Source organism: Hakea prostrata, chromosome 3 (assembly GCF_041222555.1).
Source record: "Hakea prostrata isolate BN-2017 chromosome 3, UWA_Hpros_2, whole genome shotgun sequence".
Taxonomy (NCBI): domain Eukaryota; kingdom Viridiplantae; phylum Streptophyta; class Magnoliopsida; order Proteales; family Proteaceae; genus Hakea; species Hakea prostrata.
Window position 1 is genome coordinate 40446663 of NC_142602.1, and position 23655 is coordinate 40470317.

Consider the following 23655-nt stretch of genomic DNA (forward strand, 5'->3'; position numbering starts at 1 on the left):
CTACAAAAACATGGTCACTACCGCTTCTGCAGAATTTCTCAGCATCTTCATGTAATATCTCAAGAAATTTGCTCCCATTTGGATCCTGCAATTCTGTTTTTGTTCTTGAACTGAATAGGAACAGCTTATCAGGGTCCATCTCGAACAGCATTGCCAACTGCTAGGCTTTTGAGAGAATTCGATTTGGGCTTTCAAGAATACGTGTTTGTTTCTGCCAACTACTAACTGCTATTTGTTTCTGTTTTTGAGTGGATGGATTTGGCTTACAATAACTTGACAGGTTATATACGTGTTGAGCTTACAAGTCTTCAAACCCTACGTGTCGTGGATATATCAAACAACGAATTCAAAGGTTCCATACCTGAGAAGTTTGGAAACTCTTCAAGCTTGGTACTTCTAAACATCTCTTTCAATAATATTTCTGGTTATATCCCTCCAGAACAGATTTTCAGATCCATGGGTATGAGTGCTTTCATTGGAAACCTCCAACTACGTGGAGGACCATTGTCACCATGTGGTTCAAAGGAAATTCCACATGTGGCTCGTTTCGGATTGGGAAGCAAAGGCACTGAGAACTTAAATGGGTTCTGCAATCATGTGCAACAGTTTTTGGGCTTCCTCGATTTACAACTAATGATGTGCTAAAGAGCTTCAGTTACCCAGAGTCAATAAAACCAGTGCCACCATTATCAGCTGCAGTCAGCAAGGTTGTTCTACCAACAGGAATAACAGTTTCAGTATGGAAGTTTGAAGTGTAGAGCAGTGGGAAGGTATGGATGTATGAAGTGCTGGGATAATCTTATATATTCTTGTAAATGGAGATGAAATATTTGTACAACTGCAGAGAAACAAGAAAACAAAATCTTCTCATGTTTAGATGCAGGGGATGCCACCACATACACCTAGCTCATTATCTACAATCCAGAGGATCAAATGAGAAGAACAAAAAGATTCTCTCATGACCATGGTTGAAAGAGAAATTGGTCCTCGCTTCTCCCCTCCAAAGTGTTGAAAGAAATTTTGACTATAGCATGACTAAATATGGCTGAGATGCAAACTGCAAAATAGTTGAAGGATTGGGGTTTAGAATTGAAGCTTTAAGTTTGCAGGTGGAAACAGAAAAAGGAGGAAATACAGTTTGGGATTCATCGTTCAGACTATATGCTTGATGCTCAGACTAATGCACTTCTCCAAATAGAGCTCAATACAATTTCAGCTCCTTTTGCTTGCCTTGGTTCTGTTGAGCTTCATAGGAATTTGCTCAACCACCATGGAAAGAAACTTGGTTTGGATCCCTCCAGGGTCCCCAAAAATGATGTAGTTGGTGGTTTGAGAGGCATTAGCTAAAGCTTGGAATGAGCATAATAATTCTAGGGCTGTAGTTCTGTTTGTGGTTCAACTGTCGAGTGCAGCTTATATGATCAACACTGGCTCAGTACAATTTTGAAGGATAGATATCCTTTTCACCTTCACCTATTATCCAATATAATTATGCACTTAATGATTTCTGCTGAACTTCTAAAGAGAAACATTGACAATGTCCTAAGATGACCAGACGCTTTTACTAATTGTTCAGTATGTAACATCTTCATTGGAGTTGAAAGCGACTATGGCTAGAGACAAAGTGAAACTTGACCATGATCATGCCCTTGTGGAGATACCCTCTGCCTCAATTTCAGAGTCCAATTCAAACAATGGCGAGGAGTTTGAGCATGGGCAATCAATCCTTCGATAGCTTATGAAATCACCGCATCAGCTGCATCTTACATCCGTTCTCATGCAAAAGGTCTCCTCTCCTTGGGTTCAGAACCTTGCCCTGAGGATGCCAGCATGGATTCATTACCAAGTACTAGATGAGGGCTTGTTCACACCTATTTACAATTATGAAGTGATGACTTACATGGTGTTGTGAATAAATTTAACTTTATCATGATGATGTATCAAATGTATGAGATATGATGGACCTGAGTATGTGATTGCCTAGGTATGACTTGGGATTGGGGAGTGTCCTATTGACGCTTCTGTGCTTGGGCATCGGAGGGAATAGTATGGATGTTCTCCGAAGGTGCCTATCGACACTTTCCCGGGTTATTGGATGACATACATAGGATTGTCTAGTTGTGTGGCTAGATTGTCCTTGTCGTGTCAAACCCGAATCGGAAGGGTATTGAGACCAAACGACTTGTGGCAGTGTATGGTTTGATGGGCGCTCAAGACCGGTAACCAACCCGGGGGAGGACATAAACCATGCTACGGATACCTGAAAGGGGCCATTTATTGGTAGGGTTGCAAGTAGCTAGACTTGGGCTCACGGGCGCTCGAAGATCGGTGGGTCATATCCGTGAGAGGACGTGAGAGCTTCCCGTCTACTATTTGTGGATGACCAATAGGGTTGATGAGTCTGGTGGGTAATATCCGTGACTCTAGTGTGAAGGATACCGGAAAGGATCCTGGGATGGGAGGAATGGACGTATCCGGATCTAACTTGATACGACTGAGTAGATGACTTGCATTGGGCTAGGCTTTACCTTGACATGCGCCAATACTTAGACCAAATGGTGATGTGAGAGAGCGGTGATCGAAACCCCAACCATGGATTTGTTCGAGAGGAATGCAGGACCCAATTCCCCCCGGTATTGAGTGATTGAGACTTACCTAAAGAAGTATGGTGCTATGGCTTAAAGCATGTCTACCATAGAGACTAGCATTCATAGAGTTAGAATCATGTTTGCATCATATGTCTCATATCACATTGCATTATGTTATGATCTGTATTTATATGATTTTGAATTATGGAATAACTGTCTTGCTGAGTTCTTTTGAACTCATTCCTTTTGTGCAAATGTTGTTAGATTTTCCCGTAGGTATTGAAGACTCTGATGGCTCATTCTACGGGACGGACTTTGATCCCTCATACTACCCTCCGGGTGGTAGCTACGGTGAAGATCAAAGTTATGATGCCGAAGAGGATTGCATACCAGGGTTAGTCCCACTATGGTGAGGGAGCGGCCGTGCTCGGGCTTTCTTCATCCACTCCTATGAGGAGACGATCATTAGGATATAATAAACCCTTGTTTAGTGCCCCATTTCCCTGGATTTTTGTTAAACATTTGGGATATGTAATTAACTTTCTTTGAGTTACTCTTTAAACATGGGATTGTAACTTAACTTGATTTTCTACTTTTCTGCTGCCGTTGAGAGAGTGACTTTCACTCATTTTCTCATTCTTATGATTACACTTATACACTTGGTATCATTTATTTCCGCACTCTGATTATTGATCTTATCTTATTCATGATATCTGTTATTTATTGCTTTTATATTGATTATTATTGTTTATGATTGTTGTTGGTGCAACCTAGAGGAGGGTGATTAGGTTGCAACTAGTGGATTGTCCCAATTTTTCGATTTGTGCGGAAATACACGGTAAATTGAAAATTCAAATGAAACTAAACAATACAAGCAACCACAACACGAGATTTATAGTGGTTTGACTATACAAGTCTATGTCCACTCCTCTCTTGGCCTCAAGAGAGTATTCCACTATTGATTATCTTTCAATACAATGGGTAGAGATCAAACCCTTACAATAATCTTTGTTGCGGGGCAATAGAACCCTTTACAATCTTTGTTTAACAAGCAGGGCAAGAGCACCCCTTAACAATCTTTGTTTACGGGCAAGAGCACCCAAGCAATCTTTGTTCACTAGCAAGAGCACCCAATGACCAATTCTAATCTACCAACCTAGACTAGAATTGAAACAGTTACAAAGGAAGGATGTTACCTTAAGAGGTGTGAATGTGATGCAATGTGAGTTGTATGCTCAAATGGAAATGTATGCATCGACGCCTTCAATCACCTCAAGCTTGGCTTCCACAAGCTTAGAAACACCTTGGTATATTTCTTCAAGGTTGGGAGAAGGTGAAAGGCAAAGCACAAGGCTTTCTTGCAATTTGAGAGCTTTAGGATCACTTGGGGAGTGGGTGATCAAGTGTGAGTGTTGATCCTCTCAAATGAGGTGAATTGGGTTTATATAGAGCACCTTTGAGTGCCAAAACCCAATCCCCAACGGATAGAAAACTGACACATTTTTGTCCTGTTTTTCAGCCCAGACGGTCATCCGTCTCAAAAGTATCCGTTGCAAACAGTTGTAGAGGATATTCTCTTTAAACTAGCCGTTATAGTCAAATCTGGGCCAGATGGACGTCCGTCTGCCCAGACGGTCATCCGTCTGGCCTGGACTGGCTCAGACGGACATCCGTCTTGCCAGTCGGAAATTCCGTCTGGCCTTCTGTTGTTTTCTGAGAAACAGAGTTATCAGTACAGACGGACATCCGTTTGCTCAGACGGCTGTCCGTCTGAACTCTGTTTTGCTGACTTAAGTTGGGGCTAGGACATGGCTTGGGTTTTTGGACTTTTTGGTCAACCCTAAGCATTGTACACCCCACTAACATGTCCTAGGTCACTCTAGTAATGTGAATTATATATAATTGATGCATTTACATGAATGTGTATGCGAGAGTGTCCTAAGCCCTAATTCAACCTAAGTCTTGATCTTTGACTTGATCTTCGACTTGATTTTGTGCAACGGTCTTAATGTCCATCTTGGCATGGTCATCTTGACTTAGACTTCATGTCTATCTTGGCATGATCTTGGCTTTGACTTGAGCATATGGCTTTGACTTGGAGTTGGTCCACTTGTTCTCATCTTAAACTAAAACATCATAACTCAATATAGCCATTAGTAATTCATACTTATTATCATCAAAACCAATAGAGGCTGATGTGGTAAATGCTGACATGGCATTTCCCAACAATCTCCCCCCTTTTTGATGATGATAAACACATGAATGATTGGAAGATATGAATGATAATTAATAGCAAATAAACATTCATTCATATACATGTTATTTACATGTTTTTCCATAGTGAATTCTAATTCATGTTTGTTATCATCAAAACATGGTGAATTCAAGTTTCATGTTTGTTATCATCAAAATCAATGGAAGCCAATGTGGCAAAATGCTGACATGGCATTTTCCAACAATTGTGTTATAGCGTATGTGGGAGGCATGGTCCCTCTATGTTTGATCCTTGGACTGTGGATCACATTCCCAGGTGTGCCAGATAGGGTACCGGCTGGGTGGATGTGACACCTGCTCTCAGCCATTGCCCATCTGATATCCCTCTCCTCTTGCTCTCTGATATCAACATGATCAACATCCCGATCAGAATCTGAATCAACTCTATAAGATGATGGTGCCCCGCACCGCCTCGTCCAATGCAACATTCACCCTCCTCTTCTCCTGTTTCTTCTTCCCCTTTTTCTTTCTCTAGCTCTCTAACTGCCTTCACTATATCAGCATGCACCTTAATGCACATGGCCACATCCTTCGAACTGCCAGTGATTTGAACCTTAAACCTACAAATGCCACCTAAGTTGAACTCTTTACCACAAAAGTTGCATTTTGTCATACTCTTGTTGCCATTAATAGCAACACAATACTGCCATACAAAATCAACCATCCCCCTCTCTGCAACTCCCTGTGGCTATCCATATGGTTGTCCATGTCCCCGGCCCTACTGTCCTCCCTGTGAACTTGCTACTCTCCCACTGCCAAACATGATAACTGTTGTATCAAAAAATGATTGCATAAGCAATTAAACAATACCAAAATAATGTTTTTTACAAAATGAATATTTAAAATTTTTTTCAACAAAAGAAAAGACTACCATATCAAAACAAACAATGAAACCACACGAACAGCACTTGAAAATACTTATGTAGATATTTCATAATTTTCTATAATTTTCAAAGTCATTTCCCTTATTTGTTCCTAATTTTTTTTTCTCTTTTTTCCATAATTATTTATATTGATATCCATGGAGGTCCACATATTTTTTTAATCATAATACAACACATATATCATGCAAAAAGTAAGCAATGATGTAGAAAAGTAAAATTTTTTACGCCAAAAAAAAAAATTACTTAGCCAAAAAAAATTCCGACTCTGTGAGATTGTAGATCATCCTATTGTGCTTAATGTATATTAATTTCAAACCCATCCAACAACATTATAGCATGCATTTTGAAAAAAAAAAAAAAAAAAAAACAGTTTAGAAAATAATAATTACCTCTTAGATGAAAAACTCCACAAAACACTCAAATCTATGTGAAATCTCACTTAATCATTGCAAACAATGCCATACCCGTTAGAATGAGGTGAGACTTACAGTTTCATGTCAAAGATTGAAAGAAAATGCAAAACAATAAGAGAGAAAGGGTTTGGGAGAGGTTTGAAGGGGAGAGAGAAAATCTCCAAAAATCAAACTGATAATTCGCACGAAATTCGGTGATTTCCTGAATATATCACCAAAAATATCAACGATATCTCGCAATATCGAATTTCGACTATCTTTTTCGATTCACCTTTCACCGAAATTTAGCGAAAAGTTGTTTCATGGTTCCAAAAGAATTGCTTGGTTGTTAAGACCAATACCTCTTAGTAAAGATGTCAAGGGTTTGATTTTATCTGATGGTATATTATATAATATCCTTATTCCAATGTATAAAAACTGTCAATTCCAAAAAGAAATTCTAAAATTTTAAAAAATCATATATTCTTAATTTTTATTATCATATTTATTAATTTTTTATTTCTCATATAACAAAGTTAGTTTCCATCCTATAATTTATTCTGGACAAAAAATACCAAACCATTTTTTACTTTCAACCAATAATGGATTTTTAAATTCATTTCTTTTAACTAAGCAAAATAAAGAATAAGTGTCGATACCCAAAACACCCTTAAATTTGCATTTTTAATAGAGTTGAAACTATCACGAAATCAAAACCGACTAGGTTTGAAGTTGGACCCTAAACGAGAACCAACTCATTCTTTGATCAGATTTCGATGGACTATAATTTCGCAGAACCATACCCATTAAATCGAAACTGAAAGGATTAACAACCTCAGCCAAAACAAATCGATAGACACATCCGATAATGATTCTAAAGCATTTGTAGAACAAGTTGATGTTTGGTATAACCTGGTCGTTACATCTTCACAAGTCCGGATCCTCACCCCGTCGGGGGAGCATAGACTGCTCCCCGACGGCTTCCCAACTACACAAACACGTAGGGCCCAAAGGTGAATTTGAATTTTTTTTTTTATTTTTTTCAAAAAGTATTTTTCACCTGTAGGCCCCACGTATTTGTGTGGTTGGGAAGCCGTCTGGTAACCGTCTGTGCTCCCCCGACGGGGTGAGGATCCGGACGCCATTTTCACAAGTCAAAATAAAGCACTAAAGTACACTGAAATCCAAACCATTATGACTAGCTCGTTTCACAAAACCAATTATTGAGAATCAAAAGCATGATATATGAAAAATAACTCTAAGCTATGATCAACCAATATGAAACATCAGTATCTACTTACATCCAATTTGATAAAATTTCCACTCGCTCTCTACTTCAAATTTTCCACGACCCTTCTTTAAATCCAACTCATTATAATTCCAGCACTCCTTAAGTACTTTTGAAACATTCTCTTTCTCACTAATGATTCCTCTCTACAAACCAACATGGTTTCAAACCCAGAACCCCCTGATCTTATTGCCTTTGCACAGAAGGTTGCCACCACTATACCAGAAGCACATTCACAAAATCAGATGATGTCGTCAATGTTAGTGTCGATGTCGAGCGTCTTTCAAAGGTGGAGGAACTGGAGCGCAGAAGGTGAAGTGGCCTCCTTTTATCCATTTGCAAAAGACGCAACCTCAATTTTTATCCTGCAGTTCAATGGCTCTATGTAATTAATAATGTCATAACTCCACCTCTATTATGTTTTATTTAATGAACTAGACTCAGATAATAAAATAGATAATTCACCCTAGTAGAGAAGTAGCACCAACAAAATCTTTTAGCTTGTAAAACACAATGATATGGAATGGGAACTGATAATAATGATGCATCCAATCTCTTGTAACAACCTAATCATGTAAGTTGATCTGGACATTTTGATGTGATTACCTAACTAATGTCCATATTTATGGCATGATATGAATAAAAACAACAATTACTTTAAATAAAATCAGGACGAGGTGTCAGAGAATGGGGTATCAGCTGCAAAATATGGTTTTGATATGAAGCCAAGAGGGTAGACTAACAGATGCTCCATTGGTCTTTGTGGGGAAGAAAACTTCAGAACATACATTTAACTAAATGACCAAGCTTAGAAGTCTCAACAGAGTAATGCTGTTAAACCTTAGCATTGATGATAATTGAATGAGAATAAACCAATATCAATTAAGACTCCCACATCCTTCAGATCTCAGCATATCCTTTTCCTGATATAACTGAATACAATACATGTTCGTAGCTAGAAATCTTACAAATAAAAATTATTTACACTAGTAGAATCCAAATAAGAGGAACGCAAAGGAAACAAAATCATAAACACAATCTTAGATTCAAACCAGAGAACCTATACCCCAAACTGTTTAGAATAAAATCTAGTGGGAAATTTCCTGTGTGAGGTTATATTAAGCACTGCCATGTTGCATCCATCATAGAGGTGATCATCTTAATGCACTAATACAAAGATACAATATTTTGTTACTTTTACATATAATTTCATGTATATAGAGCACCAAATATATCAAGTTGGAGGCATATCACAACTGGAGAATCACTAATTCTGTCCAGACTATAATGGGGTTTGTGATACAGATGTGTCTCTAACATGTCAACATCACCTAATCAATATGCCACTGATTTTTTAAGACATGTCCAATAACCTGTTTATATAAACTAGAGGACATGGCAGGGAAAGAAAAAAGTTAAATGGGATATCCTCCATGCTCAAATTTTTCATCGAAACTATCATGGATGCAACCAGCACATTCTAGAATAAAATTCACACATTAGATCAGTTGGAGCAGCTAATACACAGAAATAACAAGTGTTTTTGAGGCCACAAGAGAGATATCGGTTGAAATAGCACTGAAAAATCAAGTATGCTTAGATTTAAAAAGCTTGGATCACCTCAACCGGAGTAACAGATTTCGCACTCAAGAGCAGCAGCAGCAGCCACAGCAACCCTGTACAGTGATCTTCAAAGGAAAATAGCCACAGTTTAGGCTTTCAATGTTTAGGGGGAAAAACAAAAATTTACATACAAATCAGAATATGGGTGTCAGTATGCATACAGGATGTTGATCTGAGGGAAATGAGTTGGCAGTTAGGGTAGCCGTGCTTATCTCACAATGGTACCTATGCGAGACCACTACAAATGGTCACAGCGGCCGATCAACAATAGTTCCAGCAGGAGAGGGTGCCAATAATCCCATTTATCTTATGTTAAGTTGCCGGACTTGCAGCACAGGAGAGAAGCCTTCTTCTCCCAGAATGTTAGCATGAAGACTCAACATTGGCATTTTATCAGCCATACATACGTACTTTTTCTTTCTCAGAATGAGAGAATGTCTTTCACCGGAAAAGAAATTAAAAAATAAAAATAAAAAATAAAAAGAACGGAGGAAAGAATGAGAGAATGTCTGAGATGTTCTGAGATTCTTTCAGTGACATTCCAACTGGATTGGTCTTGGAGAATAAAATATTGAACCTTATTAGACACAGTTCACCAGTTCTTTTTTCTGGTGAAGAACATAAAAATAAACATGTGGGAGCATTGTCAAATACCTACTAAACTACTGAATCTCCATGCATAGAAAGGACTGACTCTTACAAAAATCCTCATATGATCTGGTATAGTTTCATGGCAAAACTAGGGGCTGTGGAACTGTTTATTGTGAATAGTAATGTAAAAAGTGCTTTGGCTTTTCTTTATTCATGATATGTCTGCAAACAATTCTCCTCCCAGGAGATTCCGAACCATTTTGTTACCAAAAGAAGAGAAGGAAAAAAAAAAAAAAAAAAAAAAAGAATCCCAACCATTTTAGTCTTGAACCAGCATATAGTAAAAAGGATTAAGTAAAGCTGCCTTCATAGGTTGGAATTCATTTGGTTCTAATTTGGGGACAGACCTCCCCTGAGCTGCATGCACCTGTTCTTTGCATGGGCATATTATTTATGTTATAAAATAAACTTTAATCAACCAAAACAGTGCAATAACAAGAAGAACTAAGAAGAAGAAAAAAGAAGAGAAGAAGAAAGAAGAAGAATTGATAGGAATCACCTAAGCTGCGATTCTAGTACTTTGTTTGGTTCTTCTTAGTTCTTCTTGTTATTGTACTGTTTTGGTTGATTAAAGTTTATTTTCTAACATGATATCAGAACAAGTTTAATCAGCCTAAGGACTGTTTTCTCTCTCTTGGCTGCCAAGTTTTTTATTTTCTTCTTTTTTCCTTTTTCTTACCTAGGGCAGCCCCAACTTTTGCTGCCCTTCTTCTTTGACTTTTGAAGCACCAAATATCTATGTATTAATACTACAAAAGGCCCAGGCTTTCTGGAGATATGTCAACCTATTTGATTCAACCTAGGCTCCTACTACCCTGCTTTTTGTGCAAATCTGAATTTTGATCTGCACTATACTGATGTCTTGGGATTCCTCTTGATTCTAGCAAAGATATGCCCATAATTCGGATTGCAAGACCTAAATATTGTCTTCCATTGTTTGTGCTATAAGTTCTGCTGCAAGTCGTATACTAGTACCCATTTCTCTGTTCCAAAAAATTCTACTGCTACCGTCTTGCTTTACTACTTCCGTTGTTTATTTCAGAATCAAGTTTAGCCTTCTCTTTATCTAATACTTCTACAAAGACCTAGAAGACTACTTTTCCTTCATATTGAGATCTATTAGAGTTTCAAATCTAGCGGAAGTTTGTTGCTATGGTCCGAGGTACAATGCAAGATGTCTATTTTCTTCTGATTGCAATGGCGAGGACCTCTGGGATGTTTTTTGATTAACTATAAATTTAATCCAATTTTCACTTACAGTGGTTGTTTTTTTTGGTAAACATATCTGATATTATCTGCTACTGCAACAACTGTTGTTGCACTTCTTCTAAGGTATTCTCTGCATTGTTGGTCTGATTCTACTAGGTATCAAAGTATTATCGATGCTGCCATTGCTGAATATTATAGTGGATTGCTGCAGCAACTGAACAATTCTGAGATTCCAGGCTGGTTCAGTAATTTTCTCCTAATCTAATTTGCTCCTGCTCTATTTGAGGGTTATTGGTGGTCCAAAAAAAAATTTCCCCCCTTCATGAACAAGACTTTGTCCAGTGAGACAATTTACTGCTGCTTGATCAGCTTTATTGGTGAATAATACACCGCTCTGTGACTGCTACTTTTCCTTCTTGGGTTTCTTTTGTACTCCTACTTTAAGATGCTTGACTGGCAATGCCACAATAGACCTATTTTCCATGTCAGCTCATGGTAAACTGTCAAGTATCATCGCGCATGATGACTTAAGAAACATTCAATGATATAAGATGATTCCAGAATCCAATGTCAACTGTATCACTTATCTCATCCTTTCAGATCCATAAACTTAAAATTTGGTCCTGTCAGACAATGTATCCCAAATTGCCCTCCCCATAAAACAACCCAACACCCTCCTACCCCCCTTCAAACAAACCCCCCCCCCTACAAAAAAAAATAAAAGAAAGAAAGAAAGAATAAGAACAAAAATAAACCAAACAAGAACCCGGCAGAAGAAAATTTAAATAAATGTAATGTAACCAAGCAGAACAGAGTTAAAAGTCCCTATGCTAACATAGCATCAAAGAAAAAACATAAAACTTTTGGAAGACATCAATCAGATGATGCACAGTTTCCATTGCACATTGAAATACAAAGCCAGTAAAAGCTCAAAACTCAAGAAACTTGAATAGAGCCTAGAGCAAACCACCATTTTGACATCAACCACTTAAAGTTAAGAAACTAGTTGATAGAATTAAGCATTGGCATAGGTTAGGCCATAACAACCAATGCTCACCGATCTGTAAATCAGAGACAACCATAAAAATGATTTTAACCAAAACCAGCAGAACAAAAAGCACATAATTTCTGTAAGATTTTTTACTTCCACATGCAATGTGAAGGCCATGCTGTCTACCGATCAATTCTAGTAGGCTAATCCAGACTACAGCATTTAGTGGGAAGACCTACCATTTAAAGTGTGAGCTCCATTCCCATGATCTCGAAAGTTATTACATTTAACTGGATGTACTAACCTTATGAAGTGAAGCATATAGTTTTTTATCTTAGGCGTGAGAAACAAGATAATAGAGCAAAGATAAACTGTTTACCGGTGCTATATCTTCAGCTGCAGTGAAGGTAGGCTCTGCGACAAAGATCTGCCTCCAGCATATTACCTCTTCAACCAAGGAATTTGTACATTGCAGTTATATAGTAGAAAAAGTTCAACCTTATGCTTCCCTTTCAAGCATCCTAAACAAGAAGACGGCAGCAACTGTCCGTGCTTGATAATCTAGATAGTAGACCCATTGAAAGAAAAGATTTATGCAACATAATTACTTTGGCAAGAAACCCATCTCATCCATGTAGAAAAGCAGTGCTTAGCCAAGTGTTCTGGCAAGTCCACCTACACATGGCAGCACAAAATTAGGAAAACTGTAGAACATCAACTACAAGTATATCCCATATGCCATCCATGAGGAAAATTAATCTATGTGTTGAATCAGGAAACAAATATATAATGCAGGTCTATAAATGATGTAAAGAATCAAAGTATCAACGATACAGACACACTATTGCACTTTTTCTTTTATACATATTTGGTAGTGTCTAATATAATAACAAACTATACAGTTCCCAAGCAGTGAGACTCAACACTTAAAAGTAGATATTGCCCAGTTTCCATTGACTTTGCTCCAACTCTTTCGCTATCTAACCTACAATTTCTCGATCTTCTACCTGATTGCATTGTCTCTATTTTTTAAAAGTTAATTCTTCTTCTTTTACCCATTTCCTGGATGCACTTCTCTGACAGGAATAAACTGACTGAATTGAATGAATAACCACAGGAAAGAATTGTTTTTCACAATTGATCATTGTGTTGGTTCCCCTTTCCTGTCATACTTCTTTGAAGATGAAAGAAATCTTGATCAAGATTTTCTAGAATTCCTTGATTGTTTACTTCATTTTAATGCTTGTAGAATTTTTTATTCTGCTATCTGATTTTGTAAATTTGTGGTTATATATTCCTTCATTGTAGACTTTATTTTAATGTTTCATCTATAGATCGCTGACTTCATTCAGTTCATTAGAACAAGTCCAATGAGTGCTTTTACAATTCTGCAATATTTATTTAGCATAAAAGTAGAATTATATAATCTTCAATATGCCATTTGTGCTAAATAAATTGGTTACTTAGAAAAATAACACTTGAAGGCACTGTTTGCCAAGGCAATGCCTTATGGTCGCCATATCAAGAACACAGTTAGGAAGACCCTCAACCACCGTGGTCAGCACGACGCCTTGACAACTATAGAAGATAGCATTATATTCAGTGAGAAAAAAAATTTAAAATTAGTGTCATATGACTCATATCTAAAGCAGTCACTAATCCAAAAGCACAGAGCAGAACCAGTATCAAACAATCAGAAAGGAAAACAGTAGCTAATTTCAGTTGCAACTTTAGCTGGCTTCTCTTTTCATATATTTATTTCCTTTTCCTTTAGAGTTCCCAGAGGCCTGGAGCAAACTCTGCCAGCTACTTAGAATGAATTTTCCTTAACATCATTGTGCCCTCAATTGACTGTAATGCAATGAGTAGCCAAAATACAAACCATCACAGAAACTTGCCTGTTACAGAGATGAAAGGTAGAACCAATATATACCCTTGAGTCAAAAGAAAAAAATCCCAAATGAAATGGGCAACTTATATACTAGTTGAATATGCAATTTAAATGTCAAATAGTTAAAGACAGCAAGACATACACTATTCCATGTAGATGAGAAACCATCAGTAGAGAGCAACCAATTTCCAATGCTAGAATGCAAAACCTCCCGGCCACCCATTGAATCAAAATCTGCCGGTTCTTTCTCATTGTCCACATCAAGACTATAATTCCTTCTCCTTTTTTTCTGCCTTCTTGATGCTTTCTTTTTCCTCCTAATTCTAACTGAAGTATTACATTCCAAATCAGATTCACTTTCCTCCAGGAATCCCTTTGGAGATAGCAAGGCATAACTATCAGATTTGCGAAAATTTATTCCATTTTCCGTAAAGAGTGCTTCCCATGATTCGGGATTCTTACACTCGTCCAATAAAATATATTGTAGAACCCAAGCTTGAAGCCCCAGATATTTTAGCACATCAGCCTTCTTCATCTTTGAGAATGCTTTCATGAGGGAGGCCCAAAGATTTGTGGTGGTTGAGCCTGCACAGATCTGGAGAACAAGATCCTTGACTTTACCCTTTGGTTCCTCTTCATCTTGAATAAGCCGTATAAGCTTGCGGCCTTGATTAATAGCCGCATTTAATAAGAGTAAGTCCTCAATGGGTACACAACCATTGCACCTAGATAATATAATTTCTAGCCAATAGGATGGGTTACCAAACTCCTTGGAATCCATTCCAGGGGAGAACAATTCACCAATTAACCCCAAGAAAGCACAAAGATCCCGTTCTTCAAGAACAATGAGAAGATGGCGACAGAGAACAGAGAATGACTCCTCTGTTAAGAACTCATTTATCAGTTGCCATATTTCTGCAGAGTTCTCTTTATACATTAAGTCAACAAAATTTTCCACAAAAAAATTTGTATCTATCCACAGAATCTCACCATCTTCTAATGAGTCCGCAAGCTCATCTGAAGACCAAAACTCTGGCACATTTTCAAGGAAATTCTCCACTGTTTTCTGAATATCCAAATCAAGAAAGTAATAAGGTTTTGTTGCAACCATTGCAGGTGACTGCCCATGTTTTCCCTTCCACTCAAGCTCCTCCCAACAGATGTCCCGATTCACAAAAGCAAACTGGGACAGTGCCCGTGAACCCTTTTGGTGGCCACTTTTACCACTCTGGGAAAAATTGTCAAACCAAAGTGATACACGCCGTGGATTTCCTGTGTAACAAAAATTATCAACAGAAATCTTTAGAATCTATCAAACAGCATTTAAGACATAACAAAATGGAAGACAGAAGAAGATATTTCAGGTATTGTAGATTTTGTATGAATAATGGAAACTATCAAGCTCTAACACCATACAAGTTTAAAAGATACATATCATGTATTCATGCATACTAGGATCCCTACTTGCTTAAAATTTACCTGATATCTAGCAATGCTTGAAATTTGGGTTAATTTGACAGAAAATTCTGCGATGTATTTCAGTTTCAAAGAGGTTAAACAAGAAACCTTACACATCGGGGAGATAACATGGTTCCAACCCAAATTTTGGCTAAAATGACTGGAGCGTAGGCAAAATGTTATACTACCATCATATGGTGTAAAAAAATATTCCGATCAAAACATATAATTTTAATTTAAAATTTTGGATCTTAAACATGTTTCAAATGAAACCTCTACAAATCCCAAGAGACCTAATTTTTTTGCGAAGACAGTTCCAGTTCTGTGTTGTTCCAAGAAATTGTGGAGTAGTACAAAGTATCAGACAATACACTAAAATACTGCGAAAGCCTGAGGAATAAAACCCTAATAGCACGTGACCAAATCAAACTCTCTGCAATGAAAATCTATTTCACTAGTTTGATGCATGCAATATTCTGACCACCGAAAGTGTAAAACATGAAACAAATAGATCCTGCACTCAATTTAACCTATATTAAACTAGGCTTCTAAAACTAGCATCTCCGATGATTCCATAATCAGAATCAACTTCTCAATTGGGTATCATATCCCCTGGACACTGTCCAGAACCATCATATTTTTCTACATGGTGGTAACATGATTTCAAACCTATATTTTTTTGACTTTTAATAATTTTAACCTATTTATGGCATGAAATAAACTCAGTATCGAACATATCTTGAAAGTTTCAAGTTAAAATAGTATCTAAACTCCAGTTATAATTTTACAAAAACCAGGTTATGTTGGTGATTCTACTATGATATATCATTACCCTATCAAATTAAGTCAAATAGTCTTAAATTAGAAAGGGATGTTCATCTATAAGTCATCTACCCACCCATAAAGTTTCAAATCAAAATTCTTTGTGTACTAGGAGATATACTTGTTCTCCATAATTCAACCAAATCAATCCACACCCAGTAAAGAATTGGGTTTTAACATTATTTTCTTAGGTCAACTATCGCCAAAAGGTCATAAAATAAATAAAAAGGGCTAGAAAGATAACTCCCATGACACCTCCCTTTATCTCCTTAGGTTTACAAGTATCGCAAGTATCAAACGATCTATAGGGCTTAACCTGAGATCTCTTTTAGACTAGCAAGATGGCAAAGTTGCTTCCCTTCTTCCATGGGTTGGAAAATAAAAGCCACACTCAAGATGAATAGAAGCTAACTCTAATGAATCCAACCATTATTTTTCATCAAGGAAAAACAATGAAATCAAGGTTACACAGCCTGGAATCATCAGAGTTTCATCTCCACAACGTCCAATTTAACATGATACAAAGGAGACCACATTATTTTACTTGGATCAAAGGCGATATTATATGTTTGTTTTCTTTTTGTTTTTTCATGAGTGGGGCCTCTTTTATAAGAGAACCAACTCTTTCCCCTTATCTTGACTCCAACCTCCAGTTTTACTCTCTCATCTTATGTTTCCTTAATTCAGCCAGGTTTCCTAATTAGTTTGTTCCAGAAAAAAAAAAAAAAAAAAAAAAAAAAAAAACCTTCTAAAATTAAATATTTTATTTGCACATAATATACCCTGAACCTATGACCTTTATTTACTTCAATTACTTCTAACCATTGGGCTCCAATGTGTGTTATCATTGAAGCCCAATAGAATATCAGATTATACTGTTCTAACCATGGCTATTACATATAGTATGTTAATTATGGCACCCATAGGGCTGCTGTGTACGACTTTGATCATTTCTTAAAGCGTACCACGACATGGGCATCACTTGTGACACAGTTAAGGAACAGTTGCCTTGGCAGCAATGATCTTTTTAATTGTTTCAGGCTGCCCAGAACTAAATGTGATACCAACATAGTATAGTACAATTGTGCTAAAGTGTCTATGACTAATACTCTCAGCCACAGCACGACTATTAAATTTTTTTTACCATATTATTATAAATTTGATTTGCATGCATTGAATACAGTGTTTCTGGTGCCAAATTGTGTAGAATAAGGTATATAAAAAGAATGTATATATGGTAGGCTACAGTGTATGGTAGCAAACTTTGGTCCAAAACTTAACTACCATCTTCTTCTCCTTTTTTTTTCTTCTTCTTTTTTACCTTTTTCTCACCACACTAGATCATTGAATATGTGTGACCATCCTTAAATAGGTTCATTTTATTATATTCCCTGTGGCTGCCTATCATAAATACAGAAACCAAAAAAGGGCGGAAAACTCAAACTTTTGCATGACGGTTTTGCTGCTGATGTAAAAAGTGAAGTCGATCCGAAGAGGAGGCATGTTACCAGTGAGATAAGAAACTAGAACTGGTCAATCCAAAATCTATTAATCAGAAAGCAAAATTATCTATTCACAATTCCACATCTCAAATCGATGGACACCATACTCAAGGACACAAACGGACAAATACAATTGCCATTCTATAACCCAGCAAGCAATCTTAATCAAGTATAAACGGTACTCTCTACATGAAAGAAAGAAAAAAAACAGAGACTACATAACTACGTACTTCACAAGATGCCAGTAAAGATCAAATATTTTAGCAAAAGTGTTCAATGAATGAAAAGTAAAGATTACCTTCAAAGAATTTCTCGAGCATACACCTTTTCTTGGCTATGATTTTCCCAGCTTTACGTGGCCACTTTTCAAAGATCATCTTTAAGAGTTGTGCCGCAAGAGCTCGCTTTGGCGGCTTAGATCTCAATACCTTAACAAAGACAGAGCATTGCTGATCGGGAGTGATTGAGCTTATAAATGATATGGTGTTGCAAAGCCATAAACGGGCCTCCGAGCGGCCACTAGTTGCTATCAATGACAAGATACTAGACTCTAATTTCTTCAAAAGAGCTAATCTCTGTTTAGCAACATCACCAGCTCCATTATCATTGCCAAGTGGTTCGGATAGGAATAACTGAACCATCATAAACCCAGTCGTTTCTTTCTCCACCCCAACTCCTAAACGCTGCCAAACGGCACACAAACTCCACAGGTAACCTCTTTCACTGTCCCCAAGTTCTTTATGGCTGAAATAAATCAATTCACAGCCATCAACATCCTAACTGAAAATTGGAAATCCGAAAATGGAAAATACCAACAAAACTGAAAGATTAAATAACACCACAGCACAAACAATCTGAAAGATTAGAGAGAATCAAATCATATGGGGTAAAAGAAAATGAATAATCACTTCGGAAACAAAGTCGATATCGGGGCTAATTTCCGTTACAAAACTCTTCCCAACACCCACTGTCAATTTTAACACTTTCTGGGGTTAGGTCAAGCGATCAAAACAGAAGAACAAAAAGAAAGGAAGAGATAGTAGGAGGGAACCAAGAGCCAGAAGCACAGACTTGAATAGGGGGGCTTTCGTACCCGATTCAGAAACCCTATCTGCCGTTGATTCCCGGCACCACCGTCCTCCGGCGACTGTCGCAGTCCAAATCCCAGTCCTCCACCCTCCTTGTGGCAAGTTGTAAATCTATCGCGATGGGTCCTCTTCGCTGACTCGACACAGAGGTTCAATCCAAGGGCTATTCTCGTGGCTAACTCGCTAACATAATACAGCCCGACCGAATCGACTCACCGACGCAAATACCTTTTCGCAAATTTTTTTTTTTTTTCAAAAGAAATTCATATGCTCTCAATATATATTAACATTTTTTTTTTTTTTATAAACAATATATTTACATACAAAAGTGGAACAAAATGGGGAGATATACTAGGGGTGTAAATGGATAACCGAAATCCACCTCCGAATTTGCATCCACATCCGTTTAGGGGTATCCGAATCCGTCCGATTATTAATAGGATGCGGATATGATATATCACTTTCTTACCGTTTATTATCCGTCCGATAAAATTATCCTATTAAATTACTTATTTAAATTTATTATTCTTATTTTTATAAACTTTACCTATGATATGTGACTATTTTTCTAGATTTTCTACTAAAATAGCTACCAAAGTTGCTAAATTCTTAAATTTCAAACATAGCTCTCACAAATAAAAAGGTAATGATGTAATCAGGTAGTCAGAAAACTTAGATTCAATCTATATTCGTGTATTTAGATGAATCTACTTAAAAAAATAATTATCCGATTATCATCCGAATCCAACAAAATCCGTCCGAAAACCAATAAGATATTATCCGAATCCGTCCGAATATAATAGAATGTGAATATGGATATACCACTATCCGATCCGAATCCGGTCCGTTTACACCCCTAAGATATACCCCATCACTCCCCAAACAACTTAATTCTACAGGACTAGAAAATCTACGAAGACATTATTGGATCTATGTAAAAAAACATAACTCGACATACTCAAATCGACCCTAAGCTTTTGGATCTCACTTAAAATGTTGCAACTTATCCAATCAAGCAAATGTGGCTGCCCATTAAATGCGCGTTGGATCTTAACACAATTTTGACCATTTAGTAAAAGTTGTTCTGAGAATACTTGAGATGATGGAGACTTTAAATAATAAAAATAAATAAATAAATAAATAATAAAAACTAAACTTATGAAAGCAGGGAGGAGTTTGAAATTGCATGCGAATGAAGTTTGGGTTGAATGTTCCTCTTTGACGTATTTTTAACATGTTTTTTTATTTTTGAGAATGACGAAACAAGCTAAGTTGTTTTGCAAAAAGTCTTCTCAAACACGAAAATTGGACAGATTTGTCTCTTGAAAATGAAAAAACGACTCAGTTTGCCAAACGCTTTTAGGCGTTCTTTAGCAATCTGAGAACAAAAGAACGCAAAAAATTCTTTCTTAGCTCGTTACCAAACCGCATGACCTAAGAGCACTAATGGCAGACTAACAATCTGAGGAAACCAAAAGCTATGACACCAAGGTGGACTTTGCAAGAAACAAAACATTTCTATTTGCTTCTAATTCTAATACTGAAGTTGAAAGACCTCTACTTGTCGAAGCCCTTGCTACCAAGAACTTGTTGTGTGGATTCCAAATAAGATATCCTCTCCGCTTCCTTCTTGGTATTCTTATCCCAAAATCCATCAACATAAACCTGAATAGAAGAACCATCATTTAGTAAAATTCTAAAGTGGGAGTTTCCTCTACAATAATGTTCATATGATGGAGAACAATAATATTGAATTTCAGCAAGCAAAAACCAAAAGCAATGCCTAGTGCTGACTAAGGTAGGTTTGGTTCCTCTAAATAATGCTGAATTTTGGGCCTTCCAGATTGACCAACAGAATGCACTCCAAATTATATCCACATGACTATTGAAGAAAAAGAAACAAACACGTACCATAGATTCCCAAGACAATGCAGAAATCAAACATAAAAGGGTAGAAGGACTCTGTCTATCAACTAATGTTTTACTCATCAGAATGGTGCCTCATGAGTTACTTTCCAACAAAGTGTTTGATCCTAAGAAGAGTGGGAATGTTCCATATTTTATTCTAGCTCAAAGTTACAATAGATGAAAAAGCAACACTACCATGCATCTAAGACATGGTTAAGCAAAGACAATAAGCAAATCTAACATTAAACATGCCTTGTGTTTGTTTGGTCCAATTCCAAGAATCATTAACATCCTATGAGAAGATAGGAAGAGCTAAGATAGTTTTAACCTCCTAGACCAAGAATAAAGGGTTGAGGAGGGATTCCATCCATTTAAGGCCATGCCAATCCATCAACTCACTAACGTAGATAGGTCCCTATGCTGTTGGGGGGTTGATGACCCCATTAAAAGGAAGAGAGGAAAGCCAAAGATCATGTGGGTATGTTGCTCATTGCCAATTTGTTTAGTCAAACTAGTGATCAACAAGTCTTTATAAACTAAAACATTCTTCCAAACCCATAAACAATCTTTTGATATCCAAACCTGCAACAAATGTTGATATTTCAAGTATTTTGCAAATACCACATTTGCCCACAAAAAAATTAGATATTCAATTGTTAAAACAAACACCATAAAATAGTGAATTAAAATTAGAAACAAAACGAAAACACACAGAGATTTAATATGGTTCACACACCAATGCGGTAAACTATGTCCACGGGTGAAGAGGAAAACGACATTATAAGAAATCTCACCCAAAACCCTTAACCAAAAATCCCAAATCTTTTAATAATGTGGTAGGTGAACATAAGATACATATATACAAACTCCAATCTAGTAAATTGGTCAATCCATTGGGTTAGGTACCATACTGGTAGGAGCTACGCCCGGCGTCCCTTCCACTAAGATCAGTGGTGAGCCCTAGGCTTGGTCCTACCTCTACTTTCATCAGGATCTCCAAAAATATGTCAATGCAAGTCCATCTTTCGAAATAGGAAACAAGAATTCGGATCACAAACATAACAAATCTCAATCTCCACATTGACTTGATTCTCTCACAAAGCTGAATAATCTTCATCTTCTCCAATAGCCCCTTCATGGGCTAAGCCCTAATGTGACCAACTCCAATCAAGTCCAAGCAATGCTTGAACTTGGCAGTACATAAATGCTTTAACAACATATCAACTAGATTGTCTTTAGTACCACTCTTCAATATTTGGATATTGCCTTTAGCAACTCTCTCTGACATAGTGATAATGCCAGTGTGCTTCGTCCTCTCATAATACATTTGATCTCTAGTAAAGTGAAAAACACTATGGTTGTCCATAGGACAATAGTCACCTCTTGAACCATGTTGAGTTCTCCAATCAAGCCTCTAAGCCAAACAGTTTCTTTAAACTGCTTTAGTCACTGCCATATATTCTACTTATATCGTATATAATTCAATTGTAGCCTGTAAAGTAGCTTTCCAATTGATCACACAACCTCCCATCGTAAACACATAACATGTGAGTATCTTCTTTTGTTAAGATCACCTGCATAATCTAAATCAACATACTCTGCTAATCTGTCACCATTCCTTCCAAACTCCAAACACTCATTATAAAACCCCTTAAGATATCTAAGTATCAATTTCACTACTTCCCGATGGTTTTCTTGGTTTTTTTACCGGGGCCCCCTTGTTCCCCCGCCTCCTCTCCCACCTTTTCACTACTTCCCCTCCCGATGAGTTTTACTTGGATATGATAAATGTTTGTTCACCACACTAATAACTTGTGAAATATCGGGTTGATGCAAACCACAACATATATAATGGAAACCAATTGCACTAGAGTATAGAACACATGACAATCACTCACATCTTCATCTGTCTGAGGTGATAGAGTAGCTGAAAGTCTAAATTGAGATGCAATTGGAGTACTAACAGGTTTATCATCTTTCATGCCAAAATGCTTTGCATCTTCTCCATGTATTTCTATTGAGACAGCCATAGCTTTTCTACCTTTCTATCTCTCTTGATTTCCATACTGAGAATTTGAAATTTAGTGATCAATTGTTGCTTCAACCTGATGACCTTATCCATATCTCTAACAACAGTCAATATGTCATCAATATTTAATAGAAAATATATGAATGAACCAAAAAAAAAAAAAAGTCTTCTAAAGTATATACAATAGTCATACTTGCAACTATTGTAACCCAAAGTAGCCATCATAGAATCAACCTTCTTATAGCATTATCTAGGAGACTGCTTAAAACCATATAAGGATTTTTTTTTTCAATAAGCAAGCATGGTCCTCCTTTCCTTCTAAAACAAAACCCTCAGGTTGATACATATAAATGTGTTTTTCTAGTTCACCATGTAAGAATGCGTTTTCACATCAGGGTTGTTCTAACTTCAGATTATGTATATCAACAAAAGCAAGCAATACATAAATAGAACAATGCTTAATAACAAGAGATAACACATTATTAAATCAACACCTTGTACCTAACTATAGCCTTCTACAACCAATCATACTTTGTATCCAGCATCTCTATCTCCTGTGGTGGATTCTTTCTTCTTGTAGACCCATTTGTAATCAACAATTTTTTCCCTTCTAGGTAGTTTGACAAGCTCCCATGTTTGATTTTATGAAGAGACTCAATCTCCTCATTCATAGCCAATAACTACTTCAAAGAATCAGCTAAAGAAGTAGCTTCTGAATATGTTGTAGGTTTACTATTTTCAATTGTATCTATAATAGATAACGCATAAGCAACAATTTTAGCATACCCATATTTTTGTCGTAGCCTAATGTTCTTCTTTGGCCTATTTCTAGCAATGTTGTACTCTTCTTCTTCTAGATTCTCTGAAGCACCTTCTTCTTCAATAAGAGTGGATAGTTGAACTGAAGTTGATTGTGTGTTTTATTTAAGATAAATCATCCACTTCAACTCTATCTTCTCCCCAATTTTTTTTTTTTTTTTTACTTTCATAATCATGGCTATGAGTTTCTTTTATAGGATTCAACATAGTAGACTCATCAAAAGTTAGATCTTTGCTA

General features: G+C 36.9%; 1 protein-coding gene across 8 annotated transcripts; it reads right to left on the reverse strand.

Moving 5' to 3' along the window:
- Positions 1–7286: 7286 nt before the first annotated feature.
- LOC149022225 (uncharacterized) lies at positions 7287–18798 on the reverse strand. 8 transcript variants are annotated; one of them, XM_089150406.1, is made up of 7 exons: positions 18667–18798; positions 17872–18317; positions 14782–15063; positions 13934–14673; positions 12280–12575; positions 9047–10067; positions 7287–7791 (listed from the first exon to the last, which is right to left on the reverse strand). In XM_089150406.1, exons 2-5 carry the CDS (start codon positions 18215–18217, stop codon positions 12492–12494), a joined length of 1452 nt encoding a protein of 483 aa, XP_089006532.1. In that variant the 5' UTR covers positions 18218–18317; positions 18667–18798; the 3' UTR covers positions 7287–7791; positions 9047–10067; positions 12280–12491. The 8 variants fall into 8 exon arrangements, with proteins under 8 accessions (XP_089006532.1, XP_089006527.1, XP_089006528.1 ...); XM_089150401.1 differs by having other exon boundaries at positions 9047–9114; positions 9211–10067; positions 13934–15063; XM_089150402.1 differs by having other exon boundaries at positions 9047–9114; positions 13934–15063.
- Positions 18799–23655: the final 4857 nt, after the last annotated feature.

Coding starts and splice junctions, on each gene's coding strand:
- LOC149022225 (XM_089150405.1), bottom strand. CDS start 18,217: ATGATGGTTCAGTTATTCCTATCCGAACCACTTGGCAATGATAATGGA. Junction 15,064..17,871: donor GCTCGAGAAATTCTTTGAAG/GTAATCTTTACT, acceptor TTTGTTACACAG/GAAATCCACGGCGTGTATCA. Junction 12,576..13,933: donor TCTCATCTACATGGAATAGT/GTATGTCTTGCT, acceptor TGCCATGTGTAG/GTGGACTTGCCAGAACACTT.